Here is a 22,992-nt window from a genome sequence, read left to right as displayed (position 1 = left end):
GAGCTGAAACATGTTGGCTCATCATCTGTTGATGTAGATCATGTGATCACACTGACTCACACACTGCAGAGCTGATTTAATGTGGTTTTATTGCTCAGGTTAAACATCCAGGAAAACAAATCTGAGAACCTGCAGAAGATTCACGTGGCTTCTGTCCCACACAGATTACAGACTTTAAATATTCAGCACAGAGCCCCGACAAAATCAACACATCATTACTATTATTATTTACACTCTGAACATCCACCAGGACACAGCGACCCTCTCAGAACCGTGGTTATAGTTTGGTTACTTTTTTACCCACATGATGAAAACAGAGCTTTCACCTTTCTGATCAACTCTTACAGACATTGCACAGTTGTTCTGTTAGAAACTCTCTATGAGTGGGGTAAAGATTTAGAAATCCACACCCACCTGAACCAAACCCCCACCTGACCAGGAAGTGGATGTTGTTAGGAGGCTAACACTGATTGTCATTAGCTTCTAAACAGACTGCAGGAAGTAGATTCACAGACGAGTTTCTGCTGCACGCTCTTTGTCTCACTGCAACACAAATACAATTCAAGGAAAGATTAGATGAAACTCCAGCCACCTTCAACGTGAGCAGAGGCCTTCTCAGAACACCTGGAAACAGCTGTGAGGGTGGTCTCATGTTTGTAGCTGCCATGAAACCGATTCCGTCCGATTACTGTGAGCTGACAGAAGGTTTTCAGAAAGTTGTGAAAAAAGGTTTGTGAGATCCAGCAAAGTGAGCGCAGCTGCATTCAGAAAGGTGTCCAGCATGAGTTTACCTGATCAAACAAACCAACAAACAGTAAACCAGACAGAGTCCGCCATCTTTACGGCTCCTCGTCGTCACTCTGCTGTGTCTTCTCCTCGCTCAAGCCGCTCTCATCGATGTTCTCCAGAGAGTCAGCTCGCTGCACCGTCAGCTCCGACACGCTGATGCACGGCAGCGTGTTCTGCTCTGGGAACATCCATGGCTTCAGGCCCGGGTTGTGTTTCCTCTTCCACTCTGGGTACTTTACAGAAGCCTTGTAGATCTTCCTCATAGCCTAAGAGGACCGAAAAGAGATGGGTCAGAGACACGTTCAGATGGGTCACAGAGACAGTCTGATGGGTCAGAGACACAGTCTGATGGGACAGAGACACGTTCTGATGGGACAGAGACACGTTCAGATGGGACAGAGACACAGTCTGATGGGACAGAGACACGTTCTGATGGGACAGAGACAGTCTGATGGGTCAGAGACACGTTCTGATGGGTCAGAGACACGTTCTGATGGGACAGAGACAGTCTGATGGGACAGAGACAGTCTGATGGGACAGAGACACGTTCTGATGGGACAGAGACAGTCTGATGGGACAGAGACAGTCTGATGGGACAGAGACACGTTCTGATGGGACAGAGACACGTTCTGATGGGTCAGAGACACGTTCTGATGGGTCAGAGACACAGTCTGATGGGACAGAGACACGTTCTGATGGGTCAGAGACACGTTCTGATGGGACAGAGACAGTCTGATGGGTCAGAGACAGTCTGATGGGTCAGAGACACGTTCTGATGGGTCAGAGACACGTTCTGATGGGACAGAGACACGTTCTGATGGGACAGAGACAGTCTGATGGGACAGAGACACGTTCTGATGGGACAGAGACACGTTCTGATGGGTCAGAGACGTTCTGATGGGACAGAGACACGTTCTGATGGGACAGAGACACAGTCTGATGGGAATAGAGGTCGTTTACCTTTGGAGCTACAAACTGGGACACCCTGTTCACCACCCACTTTGGTAAAGAACCTGCAGACAAACAAGGGTGCGAGAGTCAGGCTGAATCAGTTCAGTTTGAACATGAAGCACAGATCGAGTTTACAGAGAGAACATTTGTACATAACACACACACACAAACACACACAGGCTATGCACCACTGACTGTCATCAGTTCTTTTGTTGGATGAAGACGTTTGTGGACCTTTGACCTACATCTGTCTTGGAATAACCTCAAACCACAGAATCCAGTAAATGGCATTTCTGCCGCAGGGTCAGATCAAGATCTTCTGACATTTATCTCAGAGCAGATATTTGGTGTATTTGGCCAGTAGAAGAGGTAGTGTACTTAGTACTTCTTCCACTAGCCACAGGTCTCACCTCTGGGGTCCACCTGAGTCAGGTAGTAGAGGGTGGAGCTGGTGGCTCCGTTGGACTGGATCAGGTACCCCGTGAGCAGAGAGACGGCTCGGACGTAGTCCTTCTTTGGAGGATATTTCTGAGGTGGACAAAGGAGCAGTGAGTGATGGACTGCACTGTCCACTTGGCAGATATAACTTCACACATGACACCTCAGTGTGCATCTGTATACTGATGATACTGTGCTCTATTCTCTGGAGTGGTATTTACAATTAAAACTTTCACCTACTGATCTGAAGTCTGTGATTGATTGTGCAACCATGAATCTGCTGGGGTCTGACTGGGTCCTAGTGATAAAGCTCCCCTATGGAGTCTGCTCTTTTAATAAAATGTTTTTTGTGTCTTTATGTTCCATTTGTCACTAAATGAGTATAAAACCCACCAAGTCACAGTCAGAGCAGTGAAATACTGACCGGGTGTTTGACCGAGTAGTTGATGATCATGTAGTCGTTGCCAAGTGGAAGCCAAGATCTCATCGTCACAAAGTCTCTGTTTTTCAGCGGGCTCGGGCATTTCCCTTCAAACAGAACACAAACACATCCACAAAAGGTTCAGACAGAATCAGATATTTGGCAACTAAAAACCAGCAAAGCCTTTTGGACCAGCACAGACTCAGGCTCAACCTAACCTCAGTTTGATCTGAATTAAGAAGCAGAAAGTTAGAGGCCATCCAGGTCCTTTAGACCTGAGTCTATTAGATAGATATGATACAAACCACTGCAGCGCAGTACCTGTAATACCTAGAGCGTGCTCTAATCACTCTAATAGAATATTATGGTCAACAAACGCTGCACTGAGGTCTAGCACTGCTATGCAGATGATACCCAGCTCTATCTGTCCATGAAGCCAGATAACACACACCAATTAATTAAACTGCAGGAATGTCTTAAACTCCTAAGACCCAAACTCTTCCATGGCAGCATTTTTAATTTCTCTTTGATATTTGGGCATATTGGGACCTGATGAATGTAAAAACAAAGAATTGCCTTAATTTTTTTTTTTTACTTGATTTTTGTTTCTGACAAAAATGAGATCCACATGAGGATATTCATTTAAAATTTCAATAGAACAGTAGCAGTATAATGTCCTCATAAGTGGATATCAGCCCCATGTAGAGCAAAATTTTGTATTTCAGTCTAGACAACCCAAAATGTGATGTCCACATATGTGGACGCCAGGTCCTAGGGGGTTAAAGACATAAAGACCTGGATGGCCGCTAACTTTCTGCTTCTTAATTCAGATCAAACTGAGGTTATTGTACTCGGTCCTGAAAATCTTAGAAATATGGTATCTAACCAGATTCTTACTCTGGATGGCATTACCTTGGCTTCCAGTAACACTGTGAGGAACCTTGGAGTCATTTTTGACCAGGACATGTCCTTCAAGGCACATATTAAACAAATATGTAAGACTGCTTTCTTCCATTTCTGCAACATCTCTAAAGTTAGAAATATCCTGTCTCAGAGTGACGCTGAAAAACTAGTTCATGCATTTATTACTTCCAGGCTGGACGACTGTAATTCATTATTATCAGGATGTCCTAAAAACTCCCTGAAAAGCCTGACAGACACCGTCTCTACTCTTAAGATTAGGCTTCAAACTTTCCTTTTTGTTAAAGCATATAGTTAGAGCTGGGTGTTTCTTTTTCACTCACTATGTGTTAATAGACCTCTCTGCATTGAATCATCCTTGTTATTAATCTCTGTCTCTCTTCCACAGCATGTCTTTATCCTGGCTTCCTTCTCTCACCCCACCCAATCACAGCAGATGGCCCCGCCCCTCCCTGAGCCTGGTTCTGCTGGAGGTTTCTTCCTGTTAAAAGGGAGTTTTTCCTTCCCACTGTCGCCAAAGTGCTTGCTCATAGGGGGTCATATGATTGTTGGGTTTTTCTCTGTATCTATTATTGTGCGATCTACTGTACAATATAAAGCGCCTTGAGGCGACTGTTGTTGTGATTTGGTGCTGTATAAATAAAATTTAATTGAAATTGAATCAAATCTTTATTATTATTTATGTATTTATTTATTTATCAGCAGCCACGGCGTAGCCACAGCGGGCTGGGATGACGTGCCCACAGGCTCTGCCAGCAGCCAGCTGCACCATAGCGGGCCGAGCCCAGGCCCAGAGGCCTGAGATCCCCCCCATCCCCTCGGAAAGGGCCCAACCGGTCAGAGTATCTTTTATACCTGTCATTTGAGTGTCATGCTAAATCACATCACTGGGTCTCCCTACTTCCACAACATCGATTGCTACTTCCTCTTGTTCCCTTAGGTCTTTGTCCACCATTCACCTTATTGCTGCCTGTCTCACCATTCTGATGCTGTGCTGAAGTGTTTTATGGCGTGTATTACATCACCGCTCAGTAAAGGAACTAACAGGAGTAATATCCCACGTCTGCGTTGACCGTCAGCCTGCCGATGTCATACGTATCGATCATGTTGGTGTCCCACTTCTTCCGGTAGCTGGTGTCATGGAGGACGTCGTACAATGTCTCTGCTGTCACGTCCTTACAGACTATCCTCATCTGAGACACAGAAAGAGAGAGGGAGAGAGTCAGGCAGAGGTTAGGACCGATCACGCTCAACTCTGACCACCAGTTTCCATGCTGGTGTACTGTGACATTTAGGTGTGCCATGGGATTTTATTACTTGAACTCTGCAACTGCATGAAATGTTAGAAACATACATGTGTTTGGATTGTAGGAGGAAGTCAGAGAACCCAGAGGGAACCCCCAGTGATGACTCCTAAGAAAAAAGTTCATGACTATGAGTCACCTGGTGTCCAGGTTTTCACTGGTAGTGCTATCTTTAAGGGGAGGGTGTGATGACCCATGAAACAGCAGGTGTGCTGTGTTCTGCAGGAGCTGATTGGAGTGCTGCATGAGCTACATCCACACTCTGAGTTTCTTCAGTGGAACAGCCTGTCTTGGAGATTCTTTACACCCTTCAGTGATTCCCAGCACAGGATTATCCCGTACTCACAGGAGCACGCTGATGATGAAGGGAGGTCTAGCTCAGCGATTGAGGAAGCAAATGTAATACAATCTTATTCCCTTGCCACCAATATTCATGGCTAATGTGCAGTCTGAGGAGTAAATAAACTGCATTTGAATGTCACACATTTATGTGACTTCAGGGATGCATGTCTAATTGCATTCACAGAGACTCACAGATCTTTTAGCTGATAGACTTCTTAAACTGTTTAAACTTGTGGGTTAAATTTTAGACTCTTTAACTAACAGGTCTCTGTGTGTGAGAGTCAGCATCTGTTTTTCTAATCAGCTGAATTCTTCTATTGGGTCACCACAGGGATGTTGTCTCTCTCCCCTACCATATATTTTGTACACCAATGATTGTCGTAGTACACAGGCTAACAGGCATTGTAAGCCTCCTCCATGGTGAAGAGTATTCCCATGGGGCGCCCCCTCATCCTGCCCTGACAGTAGTAAAGGGTGCAGCCATTGATGGTGGTGGATATTCTGTATTTGGGGGTCTGTCCTTTGAGTCACATCGTGTTGTTACAACAAAAACGTTCCAACAATAATTGGACTTTTTACTGAGGTTGAGAGTTTTTAACATTTCATTTGAAATGATGACCATTTATTTTTAAAAAAATGAAGTTTTTTTTTTTGTATCATTGCTTGGCTACAGTAATCTGTCCTTGACCAATCAGACTTGGTAACCTGGTTAGTAAGATTTCAGGGAGGTGTCAGGTCCAATTTCTGGACTCTTATAAACAGACAGGTGCTGAGGAAGGAAACGTCTGTCATGTCTGAACATCCTCTCTTCAGGTCGTCGGTATAAAGTGCCTGCAGTGACGAGACCACAGAGTGTCTTTTGTACCTGCTGCTGATATGATGGTTATTAACGCTAACCTATAAGCGTTGTTGCCATCACTATTGCACTTTGTTACTGATAAAACTTGGGCTGTTTTTTGGTTTTATTTTTAAATGTTTGTGTTGTTTGATGTGTGGACATGCTGCAAATCAGTTTCCCATTGGGGACAATAAAGTTACCAATTAGTAGTCTGACAGACTGTCTTAAGATAATTGGCAAACAATTTTCTGCAGCTTAACGCAGACAAGGCTGTTTCATTAAGCCCCAAATTAGACAACATCCTGGTTCTTTCTCATTGACGGTGAAAGATGCTGCTCACAATCTTGATTTTTGATCTTTGACTTTTGATGCTCAAATGAAGTCTGTGACCCGCTCTTGCTTTTCCACTTAAGAAATATCACTAAACTCAAAACTGCTGTCTCCATAGGTGAATTAGAGAGGCTTGTTCATGCCTTCATCTCCTCCCGATTAAAATATTTTGATGCTCCTTTCTCCCATCTGTCAAAGATTTCTATAAATTACCTTCAAGCCGTTGAAAATGCTGCAGTAACACTTTTAAATCATTCAGAAATTCTCACTTCATTGTTAAAGTTTTTGCACTGGTTTCCAGTTTGGTTCGGATACCAGTTTAAACTCTCACTCTTACTTTGACTGCCTTACAAGGAGAGAGCCCGACTTATATCATCCTTATAAGATCCTTAGATCCACAGATCGTGGTCTTCTGGTAATTCCACGGAGCTGTTTGAAAACTAGAGGGGATCATGCTGCACCAGTGACTCTGTGGCTGAAAACATCTATTCAGGCATTTGGATAATAATCTTGTGTAATATGTTGTTACTTTTAATATCCCTGAAAAACACTTTGTAATAGATTCTTGTCTTAAAAAGTGCTCACACACACACACACACACACACACACACACACACACACACACACACACACACACACACACACACACACACACACACACACACACACACACACACACACACACACCCTGATGCTGAAATGAAAAACGTCCTATGTTCAGTTTCGATAAAATGAAATGTGAGTTTGGCTCGATGGTGGACCTTCTCAGGGCCACCGTACGCCCTCCTGCCATAGTCAGACACTTTATACATTTCCATAGCAGCTCCAGAAAGGTTTATTCACCTGTTTCCAGTCACGACTGCAGTGTTGGGGCGGTGCAAGAGAAACCCTGCGGTTTCTTTTGCGGTTTTCATCAATCACTGATGTGACGTCACAGTTTTCTGGTTCTGGCTGATAATAGTTTGATTCCCATGTTTTCTGAATAAAAGAACCAGTGGCTTCCATTCAGTTTTATTTAAATGGTTCCAAATCACAACAGTGCTGTGTGCTGTAAGGCCAACACCTTACAATAATCCGCCTCATTCAGAGTCTCGTGTGGTTTCCTGTTGGGTCTTTTCTGGATAAACCAAAGTGACCTGTTAGCAGAGGAGACACCTGATCAGGTGTTGCTCAGAGGCACCTCAGCAGCTAACCTGAGCAGCTTCACTTTCTCTGCTCTGACCTTATCAGGTGTTCTCAGGCTTCAGTGCTTTAGCATCCGGTTTTATCTCTTTGAACTCATCCAGGCTCAGACCATCTACAAACTCGGACATCAGTCATCCTAAAGGGAGCTCCACAAGGATCCATCTCAGGTCCTCTGCTCTTTGATAGTTAGACACTTAACATCTGCTCCATTTCTACTGTGATGACACAAAAGATCATCTTCAGCTTCCTTATTTCAGCAGCTTCACCAACTCAGACCGAGGTTTCTAACAAAGCTCAGCTCAGGTTTGAAGATTTCATCGTTCCCACAAAATCTCCAAACAAACTAATCACGTGTTCTCATCTAACACAGACAGACAACTGACAGAAACTTCATCTGTTAGTGAGGATAATCCCTGATAATCTGAAGGCTGTGATTGGTTATTACAGAGAATCAGAGCCAGACTGCAGTCGTCTCCATTCTCCTCCATGAGGTTACCTGCTGTATTGAGTTTTTAAGTCCATCAGGGTTGTATTTGCAGTTCTGGCGTTTTGTTGGACCTGATGAGTTTCTGCATCACGTGTGAGGCAAACAGAGCTAAAAGAGATCACCAGCTAATCCAGATCACCTCCTCTGTCTGCCTGAAACAAACTGAACCACCTGAACATTAATCAGACAGACAACCGCCGCCTCCCCCTGTGAATGATTATGTGGAGCAGGTTATTATTAATGTAGAGCTGACCGTTCATGTGGACCACAGGAAGTTTCTCTGTACCGTTTCCAGCTCTGCTGCTTTGGTCACTGTTTGCATCCTTGTTGCAGCGCAGCCTGAACGATGACAAACCAAAATGTTCATGTAAAATATTCTCAGCCAGGAAACACCAGACTGTAATTTCCCCCTGTAGGCATGGAGAGATCTGAGCTCCAGATTTCCACCTGTCAGTGTTTCACAGTGGTCATGTGAGATGGTTTGTTACTGTAGGACGTCACTTTTTTCCACTGCTGTAATCGTGCTGGAGCGGCGGTCATTGATATGGTGATGGCGAGCGCTGTAAACTCTCCGTGTAACTCAATCAGCGAGACTCCGCTCGCCGTTAATCATTCATAAAGTCCCGAGCGCCGAGGCTTTGTGTCCGTCACTCAGTCCGTCTCTCCTGCAGGAAACCTTTCAGCTCACTCAGGAGCTGAGCCAGGGTCTGTAGTTCTACTCACTGCCTTGCTTCACAGCACGTTGGAGGTGACGAGCAGAGGTTCGTTTACTTCAGATAAAATAAAGACACCACGATTACAAAGACCTACAAGTTCCCCCTGAGGTCATCCACACGTCCCCCTCCACCCATCATCTCCAGCTTTCATCAGCAGGGCGAGGTCATTTATGGTGCTGGAGAGTTTCATTTACTCTTTACAGCCTTCAGCAGCAAAAGATGTGACTCACAAATGGCAGAGACTCCACAGCCAGTGACATGAGATGACAGAAATCACCTGAACAGGTAAAACAGCTGTCAGTGCCCAGAATTGCCACAGTGCCCTTCAGCTGGTGATAAGGAGTATCACACCCCCCAACCCCCACATAGATGGGCTTCTGCAGGTCAGACGTGAGGAAGCAGCCCGTGTTTTTGACTGGGCCATGCACACAGCTTACATGGAACCATTAACCAGTAACCAGTAAGCATGTCCGTGTTTGAATCCACGTGTGCTAGGAAGACGAATCAGACTGCAGGACGATGTTTTTAATCTCAGTTTTGTGGTTTTCATATGACGGTGACTGTGGGGTAAATCAGCAGGTGATCATGTGACCCGTTTGGTCGCTGGCTCCATCAGCAGCTCTGAATTAGTCATGAGGCAGAAGAAGAAGAAATGCCTCGCTGCTTTCCAAAGAGTTTATGAATTATTTACACACATGAATCATCATCATCATCACCTCACCATCACCTCTGTGTACTTAAAACAGAGACACTCCTCCTCGCACTCACACTTCCTCCCGTCTGCTCAGAGACTTCCTGTGATTGGTCTTGGGTCACCAGAGATAAGACGTGAGAGAGAATCACCCAAAGAAGTCCCTTGAATTCACCAAATACCAGCGAAGCGTGTCATCTCGCTGATGTCTTGACTCAGATGCCAGAGGACACCTTTGGTGTAAACAAGACACTAGTGGCTCTGACAAAACACACCAATTACCTGGCCAGGTAACTGGCAAGACTCAGAACTGGAGTTACAGCCAACGACCAATGACTGTGTCACATTTTAACCACAAGCAAGCTTTAAAATGTCTTCAGCTCAGTGAGGTTCATTAACAAGAACTTTCCATCTTCTTCCACTTATCCAGGTCATGGCCAGGCCGGAGCCTATCACAGAGGTGGGAAACACCTGGATGGGTTGGCAGCTCGTCACAGGGCTAACCCAGAGAGAAAGACAACTGTCACACTCACATTCACTAGTAGGTCTACTTAACTAACTTAGAGTCACCAGGTAACTTCACATGAATGTATTTGGAGTGAGCCTTAATGCTGAACGCTCACTTCACTTCCTCCTGAGGTGTGGAAATGCTGGTGTGCACATCCACCTGCACAACACCTGGCTCATTTATTACCATCCATAAGTGTCCTGCAGATTAGCTACAACACTTCCAGCAGCTGAACACGAAACAACAAGACTGTATGCATATTCATCAGATTTACTCTCTTTAAGTTACAAAAACGTTTTTTTTATTAAATAACCTTTGTATGTTTTGTGTTCTAATGTACAGCCACGTGTGTTGTTTAACCACAGCTAGTCACAGTGCAATGGTAGGGATGGACAAGAGGAGTGAGATGACTGTAAGTACTACAGGAAGGAATGATGGGGGGATTCAGGAAACTGAAACAATGAATGTTACACATATTAATTTGATCGAGACTAGATGGCCCGACCAGTGATATACGCAACCTTTAACACCTATTGTGGCAGAAACTTAATCACAGGACAATACCGGCTCAGGTTATTGAGATCATTCAGGACTTCTGGGAGGTATGTTATAACACTTCAAAGGAGAACTTGATAAGTGCGCACAGCCCAAAATAATCACAGTGTCCTCATTGGGTGCTGGCGTATGTCTAACTGGGGGTGATTTCAGATTAGATCACAAGATGGACTGCTCAACAGGTAAAGAGTAGCAGGTGACCAAATGCCACATGGCTGAGAGCGGCCGGCCCGGGTTCCAGTGTGATGCACGGCCCTTTGCTGCTGTCGTCTCTGTTCAAGGAGTTACCCACATTCAGCTTCAGTAATACTTTTCTCAAGTGGACCAAAATTGTATACAGTGACCCACCCATCAGGGGTGCCCTCTTTCACCTGTTTGCCCTGAAGCCGCTGGCTTTGGCAGTGAAGGCACACCCATCTTTGACCGGCATCCACACTGTAGGTCAAGAACACTTTCTCTCTCTATGCTAATGATATTCTCCTTTTAAAAAAAAAATAAAAAAAAGTTTGCTTAATGAGGTTTGGGATACTAACTGATACATATGGACAGTTTTCAGGTTACAAAATAAATTATACTAAATCATCAGTGCTGTATTTAAATGGAGAGGAAAGCGAATCTCCAATAATAAAATCACCGTTTATAAATGCAAAAGAAGGATTTATGTGTTTTGTCCAAATGACACCAGATATAAAAATAACTGTAAATGTTAACTTTGACCTTCCTATAAAAGATGTGACAGAAACTTTGGATAGACGGATGATGATGCCCATCTCTTTAATTAGACATGTCAATGTGATGAAAATGGCTCTATACCCAAAATGTCTTAATTAAATCGATCTCTTTGCTGTTACCAAAATCATTTTTAAACACGATTCATTCCATCTTTAGTAAATTGATTTGGAACAATTTGAAGCACAGAATAAGACGCAGACAGTTGTATCTACCCAATGACAAAGAATTTCCCACATTTGAAATGGTACTACTGGTCTGCGTCATTTTACATTCTCAACAGGTTAAACTCATACATTCACTCAGCAGAATTCAACCAACCAATACAAACAACACAAAATCCATTTGTTAAAAATACAGTTGATATTTGGTATAAATAAGTTCACCATCAACAAGTGGTCCTATGTTATATTGGAGAAACTGACCAATATTGTCAAAGGAAAGGCAGACGAGTTTGAAACTGTATGAAGACCTTTATTGGATTTCTTGAAATACAACAATGCATAATTCAATGAAAATGATTGGACTGCATCTTTTTTTTCCCTTGTCTGAACGTGTTTGCTCACTCAGGGTGAGAATTTAAAATGTTGGAAATGTCAGCGAAAAGATTTAAATAAAGTTATTTTAAATAAATAAATAAATAAATAAATAAATAAATAAATAAAGGAGTTCCACAGGGTTCAGTGCTAGGACCAATTCTGTTCACATTATACATGCTTCCCATCATCAGGAGACATAGCATACATTTTCACTGCTATGCTGATGACACCCAGCTCTATCTGTCCATGAAGCCAGGTAACACACACCAATTATCTCCAAAAGTTGAATCTGTTCATCTGGACGTAGCGTTTTGTGGGAGAAACGTTTCGTCACTCATCCAAGTGACTTCTTCAGTCTCAGCTGACTGCAGGTTTCAATCTTATAAACAGTACATTTGCATAATGACTGAAACCAGCCCACTGAAGGAACAATGGGCTGTGAGGTCAGTTTCTTAATCATAATTATGCAAATTCTCATGACCATTGATCAACAACCACTGACCAAAACCCACTGATCAAAGAACACTGATCAATGGCCATGAGTCCCATTCACAGAGAGTTGGGGAATGGCTGCAATCACAGCATTGTAAGATGGTGACAGATGTACCCTTAGGCCCCCTCCTCCATTCAGAGATGGTCTTTCCCTTTTCACGTAAATGGCCTCCTTGACTCCGCCCTCAAACCAGCGTTCCTCCCTGTCCAGGATGTGTACATCCTCATCATTGAAAGAGGGTCCACTGGCCTGCAGGTGTAAATAGACTGCAGAGTCCTGGCCTGACGAGGTAGCTCTTCTGTGTTGTGCCATCCTCTTAGCCAGAGGTTGTTTGGTTTCCCCGATGTATAAATCCTGGCGTACACTATGTTACTCTGACGCTACGTCCAGATGAACAGATTCAACTTTTGGAGATTTACTTTCCTGGATGATTGAGAATGCATCAAGACACACCAATTAGTTAAACTGCAGGAATGTCTTAAAGACATAAAGACCTGGATGGCTGCTAACTTTCCTGTGTCTGTGTACTGATATTCATTATTATAAATTACTATCAGGAAGTCCTAAAAACTCCCTGAAAAGCCTTCAGTTAATCCAAAATGCTGCAGCAAGAGTCCTGACAGGGACTAGAAAGAGAGAGCAGATTTCCCCTGTTTTGGCTTCCCTTCATTGGCTTCCTGTTAAATCCAGAATTCAAAATCCTGCTCCTCACATACAAGGTCTTAAATAATCAGGCCCCATCTTATCTTAATGACCTTGTAGTACCATATCACCCTATTAGAGCACTTCGCTCTCACACTGCAGGCTTACTTGTTGTTCCTAGAGTATTTAAAAGTAGAATGGGAGGCAGAGGCTTCAGTTTTCAGGCCCCTCTTCTGTGGAACCAGCTTCCAGTTTGGATTCGGGAGACAGACACTATCTCTACTTTTAAGATTAGGCTTCAAACTTTCCTTTTTGCTGAAGTTTAATGGCTGGTCCTCCCTGAGCCTGGTGCTGCCAGAAGTTGTTTCCTCCTTTTCCTTCCCACTGTCACCAAAGCAATCATGGGTCATATGATTGGTTTCGTTTTATAATTGTAGGGTTTTGACCTTACAATATAAGAGACAACTGTTCTTGTGATTTAGCGCTATACAAGTAAAACTGAATTAACTGAACTGTTTCTCTCCACTTTCAGTTTTTCATTAATTAAAAAATAAATACAACTAAAATTCTGATTAAATCTAAATCACAAAAGCAATCGGTGTATTGCTTTTTTTTTTCCCCATTTTAGAACTGAAATGAAAAACTAAAAAAAATAGTTATTAAAAACTAAAACAAATCAAACTAATAAATACAGCAACCCAAATGTATATTTTACTCTTTCCCCCCTGATTCTGAAATAAAACTCTCCGTCTGTCAGGGCTGAACCTGCTGCACCATCAGAACCATCGCCTCTGTAAAGTCGGTCCGGTCTTATAGAGCCCGTCTGCACAGAAGTGTGTGAGTGAAAGCAGGTCAAACCCATCGACTCCTTCTTGTTGAGTCTGCAGTTTCCTCAGACAGATTTGTTTCCACCTGGAGGTCAAACGTATCACCTTTAAACCGCCACAACTCAACAGGAACAAAGCTGTCATCAGACACATGAAAGGAGGCCTGAAAACACCGTGGGATGAAGTGGCAGAGGACAGCGCGGTGTTCTCAGAACAGGATGTCAGCGACGTGTCCTGTGTGAAAACGAAGCTCTGAAATAACAAGTTTACACAGATCTGAGAGAGAGGGAGGAACACCAAACAGACCTGTGCCGTGTTTACACAGCGCCTGCCTACAGCTGGCTGCCTAACAGTCTCTCTCACACACACCTGACCCGTACACCTGGATGGAAACTTTGAGAGCCGGCCAAACACGCCCAATCAGTGAAAACGTGCATGCATGGATATTTAAAAACCAGTGTTTGGTAGCCTTGAGCATGTCCAGCGGACATTTAATTACAGCTGTTCAGTAACTCATCACGTCACGTTAACATCATCACTGAGCAGTCTGATGCATAAACGTGACCTAACCCTTCATACTGGATCCAGTTCAAACTGGAGAGGTTTGCTGGCAATGAGTGAACAGCCTCATTCAACACGGGTTTATGATGTAACCTATGCAAACAGCTGACCGCTGACGGCATTTGGCTGGTGTGCCTCTGTCTCTCCCCGGCTCCACTGCCAAACCACTAACTGCTGTTGGAGTTTCTCTCAGAGTCAATTTCAAAAATGGTGGCAGGAGAAGAAAAAGACAGAAACACACAGGATAAATCAACTGCACCCAACAAACCAATCACAGTTGCTGTGAGCCGCGTGTGGTTAGATGTCAAGGAGGTGCATGTAACTTATGGCATGGGTTCTCAGGAATCAGAATCAGAAAGGGTTTTATTGCCAAATGTTGAGCAGGTTTACAACTTTAGGAAGTTGCTGCGGTGCTTAGTGCAAACATACTGTCATATAATGCTTAAATAGACATAAAAATAAGAATTAAAAGTGCTAAGTAGATAGATATATACATGAGTGCAGGTGGTGATCAGTGCCAAACATGGAATGATGCAGTGAACACAGTGTAGGGTCATGTGTTAGTGGTGGGAACAGTCATATGGTTATTGTTCATGAGTCCAACAGCAGAGGGGAAGAAACTGTTCTTGTGGCGAGAGGTTCTGGTGCGAATGGACAGGAGCCTCCTGCCTGAGGGGAGCAGGTCAAACAGACTGTGTCCAGGGTGAGAAGGGTCAGCTGTGATCCGAGCTGCACGCCCCAGTGTCCTGGAGGTGTACAGGTCCTGCAGAGATGGGAGTCTGCAGCCAATCACCTTCTCAGCAGAGCACACAACACGCTGCAGTCTCTGTTTGTCCCTGATAGTGGCTCCAGCGTACCACACGGTGATGGAGGAGGTGAGGATGGACTCGATGATTGCGGTGTAGAATTGCATCATCGTCCGTGTTGGCAGGTTGAATTTCTTCAGCTGCCTCAGGAAGTACATCCTCTGCTGGGCTTCTTTTTTTTTTCTTCAGAAGAAGAAGGAAGGAAGGAAGAATCTCCTTCTCCAGCAAGCTATCCGACTTTCCCTCTGCAGAAATCCTCAAATTTAGAGTCGCTCCGACTGAAGCCGAGACCTTTGGTTTCACTCGTCTCTGTCCCCATGCTGCATCAGCTGCTCCAGCCTGAGGTAGGGATTCAAACCTTCAGTGGGTCGCTGTAACGGCTGTTCTGTCCCACCCACCCTCACAGAAGTGACTGAGCAAAGCTTTAACCTCCTTCACACTTTTCGCCTTTAACTTCATGGAAAATGTTCTTTGTGTATTTGAAAACGAACCTTCAGGTGTGACTGCATCCATCAGAGTGATCCAGCTGCACACCATGGATCTGGATTCAAAACCGATTCAGTCGTATCACTTGTATCGATGTCGATTCAGCAGAGAGCTCAGCACCAGCAGCATTCAGCTGCACGTTGGAGCAGCTGTGAGGTCAGCAGCCTTCTGAGGAAGCCACCGCGCTTCACCTTTATTCATATAGCACCAAATCACAGCAAGAGTTGCCCAGAGAAGCTTCATGTTGTAAAAAAAAAAAACAGACCCTACAAAAGGAGCTTCTTGCTGAGGAACCTCTGACTTTCCTCAGCACCAGTTTGAGGCTGCGAGTGGGGTAACAGGCTGAAGGACGAAGGTTACTCCGAGGATCGAAAGAAACTCTGACTGTAAAAATACTTAAACATGACCAAACGCTCGAGTTTGGAGTCTTAAAGCACCAAACAAAACTGCACAAGCTCCATAAAGTGAATGTAGGCAGTCCGGGGGCCCACTGCGGCGTCCAGGACCCAGAGTACTGTGATCCGCCCCTGTCCTCACTTTAAACAGTGGCTCCCAAGATCTGATTGTTCGTCAATAAGCTGAAACTGGCTGAGCAGGTTCAGGAGGAGAGCTGGTTAAATGTTTGCAGAGCTGCTGAGGTACCTGCCTCCAGGTACAGGTGACATCTGTCAGGTGGGCAGCATCACACATGAACCGTAACAGGAGTTCTGATGAAGCAGCCCTGTTAACCCTTCTGTTACCCACAATGCACCTGGACCTCTGACAGCTGGCACTTTAATGAGGCTGACGCCCTGTGACAGGTGTAGATTTCACCTGTTTGTACCAAAGTAACACAGATTCACAGGTTACACCACTTCCAGGAACTATCAGGTGTTTACACTGAGCAACTTCCTGTTTCCACCTTAAAGATAAATCAGTAAAAGTCATCAATCAATTGATCAGTGATCAGATTTCACTGTTCATTCGATTGATTGATGGATGTGTTTCTGTGTTTACAGTCCAAGTACCTCATTTACTGCAGTAACAGTACTCTGTGAGTACTCTAAATGTGACATCATCTGATTGTTACTGCAGATCAGCTTCAGCATCAAATCTTTGTGAGTCACCATGGTGACGCGAAATACCTCAAAACTCCAAAATAAAACAACCAATCAAACTTTCTGAAGAGATGATGACACATGATCAAACCCTGTAGTTAGTGACTAACCAACTAACCAACCTACCGACAACCCACACCGACCGTCTGCGCTAGCCCGTGCAGTTCTCAGAGGAAACTTTCACCATAATATAAGCCTCCAGAGCAACTCTGGGATGAAGTAATGGAGTAAATGTACTCAGTTACTTTGACTATTGCTTTTATTGTGAAGGAGCGCGGTCTTTTCGCAGTAAAAGCGTCAGCGGTGACGCGGCTCACCTTGAGCTTCTGCACGGCGCTGCTGTCCTCCTCGCGCCCCCACACCGTCACTCCTCCCTTGCTGTAGCGGCTGGTCCAGTCCTCCGTGCTCAGGCACTGCTCTCTGAACGAACAGAAGTCCGAGTCGTCCGGGATTTGCACCGGCATCTCCGATCAGCTGCCCACCGACCTTTGCACCTCACTGCGCCTGCGCGCCGCCCTCACACCACCAACAGGTAGCTGCTGTCCCGGCGGGGGGGATGTGAGCGGCAGCGGCTGATGATGCGGCTTTTATCTGCCCCAGCACACAGATAGGACGGAGAGCAAGAGGTCCCACTCTGCTGCTCAAACACTACAATACCCACAAGGCTCGGCAAGGGCGGGGCCTATTGAGCACCTGCTGGACAGGTGAAGCCACAGTTGAAGGAGTCCAGGTGGAAGGTTCACCAATGAGATGGAGGACAGAAACACCAACAGGAGATGCACAAATACGACCTTTACACGGACACAAAGACACCGAGAAGCTATAAACCAACAAAAAGAGGTAAACACACAAACACGCACACTTATACAGCTGGCATCCGATGCGTGTGGCGGGGTGAACTCTCAATGGTAACTAAGATGTGATTGGCTGTCTGTCTTCCTCCTCCTGCCTGAGACGAGCTGCAGGAATCAGAGCGGAGGGAGTCATCTGTCTTCGCGCACCACCTTTGAGGCCCTGCAGCGTGCTGCCTTCATGTTCCTTTGGAAATGTGAGCTTCCCCGGCCGCAGAGAGCTACCTGAATCTCTCTCATCTGATCTCCGCTCATTCGTTTAGATTAAAAACACAAGTCAGCGTTTCCGCCTGTCACCTGGTACAGCAGATAGACAGTGAGACGGCGTAGTTCCTACATAAAACTGTTTGCCCTGACCTCCTGATGGAGCTGCTGAGGTTTCAGTATTTATTTTTGGGAGTCAGCTCCATCACGCTGAAGTAAAGGCAGGCATCTCCCGAAAGGTGGAGAGACAGTGGGCTGAAATATGTCTGAGAGCTTCCTTTAATGCTGACTGTTTGATTTCCAGAGGCTCTTGAAGGCATCGGTAACTGATACCTGTTCTCCAGGTGAAGCAGTGGGCGGAGTAAAGTGTGTGTGTGAGTCAGATCAGGTGTTATTTTCCATCATGTAACTGAGTCTGTGATGAAGGTCAGAGAGGAGGAGGAAGAGGAGGAGTAAAGCGTGATGAAGGTCAGAGTGTCATGTTCAGGTGCTGCCTGATCTGTCAGTGAAACAGATTACCTGGATAAGTGAGTGCGCCCCCTGCTGACAGTGCACCGAAACCTGCAGGACTCGGCTCCAACCTTTAACTTCTGCACTTTGATTTTCCAGTTCAGGGGTCGTTTCCACGGTAACGAACTCAGTGCAGGACTGTCTCTGAAAATGCTTCTTTTGGGTTTGCTGTGGTTTCTGCAGCTGTTTCCAGCTGCTGTGCTTTGTGCTGTACAAACTAAAGCTGCGTGTGATCTCATGTGGTGCTGTCTGTTCAGAGCAGCGTGCTGCATACGTGCACAGGCTTGGCAGACGATGCAAGTTTATTTTTAAATGATGACACCCAAATTTCATCCATCCATCTTCTTCCGCTTATCTGGGTCGCGGGGACAGCAGCCTAAGCAGAGAAGCTTAGGCTGCGTCCAGACCCCCACCTCCTTCAGCTTGTCTGGGGGAACGCCAAGGCATTCCCAGGCCAGCCGACAGATACAATCTCTCCAGCGTGTCCTGGTCTGCCCCGGGGCCTCGCTGGGGGCCACTCAAATTTCATTAGCAATTAAAACCATTCATGTACTTTCAACAGCATCAGGTCTCCTTCTTAACACCAATAAATGTGAATTAATGCAAATTAAATATTGTTCAGATATTAATGTTCCTGTTAAGAATGAGATTTCATACTTTGGTACGAATAGCACGGTGGCACGGTGATTAGCACTGTTGCCGCACAGCAAGAAGGTCCTGAGTTCAATTCCACCATCAGGCCGGGGTCTTTCTGTGTGGAGTTTGCATCTTCTCCCCATTTGGTGTTTGTATGGGTTCCCTCCGGGTACTCTGGCTTCCTCCCACTGTTCATTTCACATTTAAGGTTGGCTGGATTCAACAATTATTCAGCTTCCGACAAGTATGTGTGATGTCATCCTCTTCATATCCTTTCTAAAATCGCAGGCTTAAATTAATTTCTTGTCTGTAATTATGATGTTGACAAAATGTATTTTAAGATTTCAGGTTTTCATCGTCAGGTCTTCTTATTCTGGTCGCTCATGTAAATCATAACTCCTCCCATCATCACGATTTCTTCTGGAACAACAAGCAAAAATCACAATTCTGTGACTCCCGGTTCTGAAACACTCCTTGTGATAGACTGTTATAGACCGTTATGTGTTTAATTTTTGAAAATTAAAGAACACCTCGTCACCTTCCTGTAACTCCTGGGAAGATGTCTTTGGTGCGTCTCATCTAAAATCAGTGTTTCATCGCGGGCCCAGACTGGATGAGCACCACCCTCCTGCTCTCACGCCTGCTCTGCTGTAGGTGAAGCGGTCAGAGCTCTGTTCCTGGAGCATCCTGTTCCTAACCATATACAGTCTTCTGTTGGAATCACTTCATCTCTGCTATTAACTGGAAGAAGGACGTGTCCTTTAAACGTGTCCACAGGTGTGTCCTACCAAAGGTGTCCTTAAAACTCCTATAAAACGTGATTCTCAGTGGTTTTGGAACGGCGTCTTATCTGGACCACATCAGGACAACAGCATAAACTCGTCTCTATCTTCTGCACAGAGACCCATGTCCTCACTGTCATGATGGAAATGCACAACTATACTCAAACTTTCCTCTGATCATAAAGCAGTTCAGACATTATTAATCTGCTCTCTGTTTAACATTTAAACGGTTCTTGATACAAAGCTTTGCTTTTTCCTCCTTCGTTGTTTTTGCATCTATATTCCTTCTTCTGTGTTGAAGTTTGGTACTCTATGTAATCGTTGTGCTACTGCTCTTGTCCTTTTGTCAAATTAAGTTTTTTTTTTTTAAAGTGTGCTGTGTCTGGGTAAAGATTAAAGGTTAGTATGTGGGTGTGTCACATGCTTTAGAGCTGCAGACTTCACACTGATTCAGCTTCAGAGCTGTGAGCCTGTGCTGCCCCCTGCTGCCTGCTGCCTGCTATTGCTGAGTGTGGCTTTACTTTGTTTCTATTAGATTTAAGAGAGTTCTGTTACAGTGCTTCCAGTTTAGTGACTTATTCATTAAAATTCTATTTTATTTTATTTCATGTATTCAATAAAGGAAATACCAACTTTTAGAATAAATAAACTCTAAGATTATCTTATGTTATTGTGTGTGTGTGTGTGTGTGTGTCTGTGTGTGTGTGTTTTGAGGTCACGTCTGAGCTGAACGGTTTGAACTTTATAACACAATCAGACATTTTTATGTTTGTTTACACATGTTGATAAGAGGCTGAGGTGTGGTGTAATAACACATATGTCTGTGCAGATTCTTAGTTTACAACAGACTCGTTTTCCTTAATGATTTGTTATTGGAAAACATAAACATTTGAAATTTATGTTTCAGCTGTGTTGTACTCAGAATTATTGCTTCAATCAATCACCCAGTGCATCATGGGAATCCCCCAGCAGCCTACACCTATTGTAGCATAACTAAGGGAGGATTCAGGGTCACCTGGTCCAGCTCTAACTATATGCTTTATTAAAAAGGAAAGTTTGAAGCCTAATCTTAAAAGTAGAGATAGTGTCTGTCAGGCTTTTCAGGGAGTTTTTAGGACTTCCTGATAATAATGAGTTACAGTAGTCCAGCCTGGAAGTAATAAATGCATGAACTAGTTTTTCAGCGTCACTCTGAGACAGGATATTTCTAACTTTAGAGATGTTGCACAAATGGAAGAAAGCAGTCTTACATATTTGTTTAATATGTGCATTGAAGGACATGTCCTGGTCAAAAATGACTCCAAGGTTCCTCACAGTGTTACTGGAGGTCAAGGTAATGCCATCCAGAGTAAGAATCTGGTTAGATACCATATTTCTAAGATTTTTACTGTGAATATTAGAGATAGTGTCGTGGTCCTCACGTCTTCTCTGGTGTTCTGTTTGTGGTTCTCGCTCCCTCTTCACTCCTCCCCAGCAGGGTGGCGCCTGGTTCCTGGTCTCCACCTTGTTCTCCACAGCCACTCACCTGCTGCTCATCGTCTATGATTGTTCCTGCCAGTACTTAAGGCCTTGGTGTATGTGCTGTTCTTTGCTGGATTGCTGTACTTACTTCCATTAGTGTAGCCCCAGCTCACGCTCATGTGAAGCTCTTTGTGTCCCGTCGTGTTTCTTGGTTTTCCCAAATAACTGTTTCTTCTCTCTGCACAGACCTTCCTGGACCCCTGCCTATTTCCTGTGGGCCCTGCTTGGATGAGTGAGAGTGAGTTTCTGTGTGGGACTGGACTGAGAGTGTGTCAGTCACAGACAGTGTGTAGAGGAGTGTGAACGAGTTAGCCTTGCCCTGTACTTTTACCCTGGAGTCCCAGTCCCTTCGTCACAGTACATATGTATATATGTCACCTGGTGTTGTAAATAAACCTCCCTTTAATGGCACAATTCTGAGTCCTGCCTGATCCGACGAGACAGATTAATCATATTTAAGATTGAAGAATTAATTAATGGCAGGACTTCTTTGAGCAGTTTTGTAGGAATGGGGTCTAAAAGACACGTTGATGGTTTGGAGGAAGTAATTATTGAAGTTAACTCAGAAAGATCAATTGGAGAAAAAGAGTCTAACTTAACATCAATGGTGCTGAAAGTAGCTGTAGATAATGTTACATCTGTGGGATGATTATTGGTAATTTTTTCTCTAATGATTAAAATGTTATTTGTGAAGAAGTTCACTGAAAAAAATATGTTGTTGGATTTACTTAATTCAATGGTGGACATTTGTTGCACACAGATGTTTTGCTTTGGCAACAACTTAAACAATCGAGTTAAATTAACACGATTTATTCATGTTCAATAAACCTGTGCAATTTGTGTTGATAAAATGTGACTTAAACATGTTTTGATGAAGTAATTTGAGCTCTTGGAATATTTTAATCCTTCAAAATTTTCTCACTTTATCCCAACACGATTCAGTAACTTTTACCCAATACTACTTGGTCACTTAGATACTACATGTTATCTTCAAATTACATTTTGCTATTATATTCTAGTATCAAATACACAATTTTCAAATGGAGGCCTTATAACAGATTGTATTGTTCTCTTCCAAGATGGTTGCTGGCATCCACCAGTAACCTTTCAAAACAAAATGCCTAATTTCACTGCATTGACAGTAGGTAAAGAATTAAACTGACATTACTCCTCTACCGAATCTATATAAATCAACAGTTAAATAATGTCAGTTTTTCCGTGTTCTCTGGAATCAATCACAGCAAAGAAATTAGACTGTTTCTTTTGAAAAATGTTACAGGTAACCATCTTGTGGAAGAACAATACAAAACATTCTATTTAAGGCCTCTGACGTCAAGATTCAGTTAAACAACAATTATAACTAAACAATTTGAGGTAGTGTTAGTTTCCATTAACATTAAATTAGGTTACGGAATTGGCAAACACCTTCCTATTAACATTACCCATTTTACCCCAATAACTAAAGAAATTAGCACTTGCAGGTCAAAACCTTTATTCAAGAGATGCAAAAATAACATTGATACAGTGACTGTCAAAAATTACAGCACTGATCATACTGTGACATCTTGGTTCAAAACAGCACAGCACACTTAGAAATATTCAACGTTCTTTACTTCAACTTAATGAAACTGAAAATACCATTTCACATGACCCATATGGGATATTTAGACTGTATAACTGTTCACGCTACATCTCTTCACTAGTAAAAGAAAGAAAAAATACAAACAGAAATTGAAAAATGCTGCCAAACAGACAAACAGAGAACTTGTACAGAGCAAAAGGAAAAACAAACAACAACAACAAAAAAAGGGCCTGTCCTCATGGCATTTGCA

At 43.9% G+C, this 22,992-nt stretch overlaps 1 protein-coding gene across 2 annotated transcripts; it reads right to left on the bottom strand.

Annotated features, from left to right (window-relative positions):
* Nucleotides 1-86: 86 nt before the first annotated feature.
* stard15 (StAR-related lipid transfer (START) domain containing 15) lies at nt 87-19,180 on the bottom strand. Of its 2 annotated transcripts, XM_063500219.1 has the most exons (7): nt 16,974-19,180; nt 4,566-4,713; nt 2,603-2,706; nt 2,151-2,268; nt 1,750-1,802; nt 792-1,055; nt 87-695 (listed from the first exon to the last, which is right to left on the bottom strand). In XM_063500219.1, exons 1-6 carry the CDS (start codon nt 17,118-17,120, stop codon nt 840-842), a joined length of 786 nt encoding a protein of 261 aa, XP_063356289.1. In that variant the 5' UTR covers nt 17,121-19,180; the 3' UTR covers nt 87-695; nt 792-839. The 2 variants fall into 2 exon arrangements, with proteins under 2 accessions (XP_063356289.1, XP_063356283.1); XM_063500213.1 differs by having other exon boundaries at nt 87-1,055; nt 16,974-19,179.
* Nucleotides 19,181-22,992: the final 3,812 nt, after the last annotated feature.

This window comes from Pelmatolapia mariae, linkage group LG2 (genome assembly GCF_036321145.2).
Source record: "Pelmatolapia mariae isolate MD_Pm_ZW linkage group LG2, Pm_UMD_F_2, whole genome shotgun sequence".
Taxonomy (NCBI): domain Eukaryota; kingdom Metazoa; phylum Chordata; class Actinopteri; order Cichliformes; family Cichlidae; genus Pelmatolapia; species Pelmatolapia mariae.
The sequence above is the reverse complement of the archived record's forward strand: the minus strand, read 5'-3'. Positions and strand labels throughout refer to the sequence as shown.

Bases quoted from the DNA above. Each gene is read 5' to 3' on its own strand.
- stard15 (XM_063500219.1), bottom strand. From the start codon at position 17,120: ATGCCGGTGCAAATCCCGGACGACTCGGACTTCTGTTCGTTCAGAGAG. The intron at 2,707-4,565 runs GTTAGTTCCTTT...TTCTGTTTGAAG, and splicing joins AGACGTGGGATATTACTCCT to GGAAATGCCCGAGCCCGCTG. The intron at 2,269-2,602 runs GTCAGTATTTCA...TGTCCACCTCAG, and splicing joins ACTACTCGGTCAAACACCCG to AAATATCCTCCAAAGAAGGA.